At 36.2% G+C, this 3,788-nt stretch overlaps 1 protein-coding gene across 1 annotated transcript; it reads right to left on the bottom strand.

Annotated features, from left to right (window-relative positions):
* Window positions 1–1,569: 1,569 nt before the first annotated feature.
* On the bottom strand, window positions 1,570–2,475 carry LOC131044153 (uncharacterized). The gene has a single exon (XM_057977421.1). It carries the CDS (start codon window positions 2,473–2,475, stop codon window positions 1,570–1,572), a length of 906 nt encoding a protein of 301 aa, XP_057833404.1.
* Between the last annotated feature and the right edge of the window lie 1,313 nt (window positions 2,476–3,788).

Raw genomic sequence — 3,788 nt, 5'->3', positions numbered from 1 at the left:
ATTAAATGTTGAAATAAATGCACTAAAAATGTATCATATGAATTATACCAAATAAAACCCTCAGAAGTTCATAAAAAATCAGGAAATGGCTTCAAAATCTGAGTTTTATTACTCTTCCAGATGCTGTCTGTACACCAAGCCTTCACCATTTCATACAATGCATTAAAATGATTTTATAAACCTTCCTCTATGACTGTTCAACCAACTTATGGTTGGTTACATTGTTATTTAACACAGAAACACTTAAAACTAGTTTCCCACCTAATTCTTCCTAACCATTGCCTTTTTGAAATTTTGAATTTGCACTTTGGTAAATGCATTACAACTTTGACAAAAACATTAAAAACAAAAGGATTTTCAACCTTTATTGCATTTCAAATGAAAATAAACCCTCCTAAATCCATTTTTGGGTGTTTTGACCCAATATCCAACATTTGACAACATTTTACAACTTTCAGGACAATTTGACAACTTTTTGCATTTTTTTAGTTTCAAAAGCCATTATTGGCTTTAGGATCTCATAATTGATTTTATTGAATTTGTTTGATGTTGGAAACTCCTCATTGGTCTCAAAGTTCTTCAAATTAGAATTTGTTTGCCTTGGTGCACCTGCACCATACTCCCCATGAATGAAGTCTTCTTGTCCCAAGAAGTCATCAATGCCTTGCCTTCATGTTTTCTTGCTTGCATCTGATTATTAGGAACTAGATAGTCCCCAAATGTGACTTGTTTCCTCCTATGAAAACCTGCATTCATACACCAATCATTAGAAACAAAATTTTTATGATTTGGCTACCCCAAACCAATGGTACTCATGGCTGATATTTAGTTCATGGCTGCTCCTTTTCCTCTATCTTGAGGTATCTGCAACCTGCCCAACTTGCTGTCCTTTACTTGTCCAATGAGAGGAAATTTGACTGCACCAACTAGTACATGATCAAGTTCCCAAAGTCCTTCATGAACTAGACTGTCATACTGCTGCAAATCTGTAGTTTTTTTACCCTGCTCTTTGATTGAAAACTCATTGCCAAAACACATTACAGTGGCGTCTCTTTCCTTCCCCATCAATGGGCTCAATTTGTACTTCCTTCCACCCTTATGAACCACATAGGTGTTTTGATACCCATAATGTATAATCCTTCTAGAGTATTGCCAAGGTCTGCCCAAAATCAAATGACCACAACTCATATCCATTACATCATACAAAATACTATCAACATATTGACCAATGAAGAAATTAATGACTACCTGATCCTTTACCAAAATATTCTGACCTTCACTGACCCATGTAGCAAAATATGGATTAGGATGTGCAAGGGTTTGTAAATTGAACTTTTTGACTACTTCATAAGCAACCAAATTGTGACAAGCCCCTGAATCAACAATCAAATTGCATACCTTGCCATGGATCTTACAATTTGCCCTGAAGATCCTTTCTTGCAGTGATGGTTGTACTTTTCCCATGAGTAACAACTCTCCTTCCTCTGGTGGTATCATGATTTCTTCTTCTTGTTCTTCCTTTTTGTCTTCTTGTGTCAATTTAACCCTCCTTTCCTTCTTGTCCTCATTTCATTTAGGACATTTGAATGATGGGTGCCTTGGTTCATTACAATTGTAGCATCTAAATGTGCCTCTTCCTTGACCAAATCCTCTTCCTCCTCTCTGATTGTATCCACCCCTTGATTTTGAAAATGATTCCTTGCCTTTGTCATCATTGCCTGGTCCTTGACCTCTTCCACCTCTTCCTCTATTTGAGTTACCTCCTCTTGCCGACCTTTCTTGTCTCCTCTTCACCTTTTCTTCTACTCTAATAGCCAATTGAAAACATTCACCAATGGTCCTTGGCACTTGTAGACCAATCTCATATTGCAAATGATACTTCAAGCCATTGACATATCTGGCTACCTTCTCATCTTCTTCCTCATATCCTCCTCTAATACTCAATTTATGAAATTGTTTAGTATAGGACATTACATCTATGTCTTTTTGTTTCAAGTTTTGTCTCATCCTCTTCACATGTATTCTATAATTTGAAGGCGAGAATTGTTCTTTGATCAGATTCTTCATCCTTGCCCACTGTGTGATTCTTGTCAAACCCCTAGACATTCTATCATTTTGTAAACTTGTCCACCAAGTCAAAGAAGTACTTCCAAGTTTTGTTTTTGCAAACCTTACCCTCTTATCATCCTCCTTCTCTTCATACTCAAAGTAGTTCTCCAAGGCATCAAGCCAACCCAACACTTCCTCACTATCTATCTTTCCCTGATAGATAGGTACATCCACATGTCCTTTCCCTGCATTGTTTTGTACTGCCTTCAAAAGTCTAACCAACCTCCTCTCCTCAGGGTCCACTTCATCTTCAACCCTCCTACGCTCTGGTCTTTTTGGTTTCTCTTCTCCATCATCTCCATTTTGTTCTTCCCAATTAGGTTCTTCCCTCATATTGTCCATTCTTTCTTTCTCATATTGTTCCATCGTTGCTTGCATACTCTCTTTCTCTCTTCTCCATGCTCTTTCCTCCCTTGCCTTGCTCTGTTCCCTTTCTCTTCTTTCCCTCTCCAAGGTTTCTTTCAACTCTTCAATTTCCTTAACCAACTAGTTCTCAGGTGCCATCACTCCTTCTAACTTCCTACCCAGACCTTTCTTTCTTTGATACCACTTTGGTGCAGACTTGGCAGAGGTATAGTGGTATGAAACAATTCCCAAATAGGTAATGAATACTTTGTATGATATCAAGTTAAGAAATGGCAAATTTCCTTCAGCCTACAAACACCCTAAATGGCTCAAATGTACCAAATATGGATCAAGACTTCACCTAAGGAAAATGATGACTTAGAATATGTTCTTAGGTCTAATATAAAAGGATTCAACTAGTTTTAGTCTTCTATTGAATACCCAAATGCTCAAACTCCAAATTTGCTCCTTCTAGGTCTAGAATCCCAACTAGTGCAACAAAGAGAGAATTTTAATGATAACTCCAAAAACTTCCAAAACACTAGACAAATAAAATGGATATTTGGATACCGTTTTGGCTTTTCTATAACATACTAAGAGAATTTAGCAAGTTGTTTTGGAACGTATCTGCTATTTTTAGACTGTCTTTCATTTTCAAGCAACTAGAATGGTGGATTAACAAAGTAACTATAAGAAATATTACTGCTAGGTACTTCTAACCTCAAAACAGTCTTAGTATATGATAAATAATGAAGGAATCCACAATCAATTTCAGTTTGTGAGGCTTCTAACCCCAAAAGCCTTAAATTTTCATCAAAAAGCCCTAAAATAAAGGGTTTCTCCAATCTCACACTTCCACACACTTCTGGAATTGATTGGATGTTTTTTCACCTTTATATAGCCAACATACAACTATATAAATCATAAAATATACCCGTCCAATGGGTAGATCTCTCCAACCCTCACCCTACCTAGCCTCTTCACTAGGCTTTCTAAACAAACAATGGTGATCACCTCTCTTAAACCTGGTTATCTACACATTTAGTTGTTAGGAAATATTGTACATGTCATTTTATAGCCACTCAATGAGAATCAGAGTCATATCATTCATGGAATGACCATAATATTAAAATTTGTCAAAACTGTTAAGGAAAAAGTGACAAAATTCTGGGACAGTCAGCAATAAACCAATTTTATAATCTAGTAGTGACTTCAAAGAATTAATAGAGTTATTAAATGTTGAAATAAATTCACTACAAATGTATCATATGAATTATACCAAATAAAACCCTCAGAAGTTCATAAAAAATCAGGAAATGGCTTCAAAATCTGAG

The sequence above is a fragment of the Cryptomeria japonica genome, chromosome 6, assembly GCF_030272615.1.
Source record: "Cryptomeria japonica chromosome 6, Sugi_1.0, whole genome shotgun sequence".
Lineage (NCBI taxonomy): Eukaryota > Viridiplantae > Streptophyta > Pinopsida > Cupressales > Cupressaceae > Cryptomeria > Cryptomeria japonica.
The sequence above is the reverse complement of the archived record's forward strand: the minus strand, read 5'-3'. Positions and strand labels throughout refer to the sequence as shown.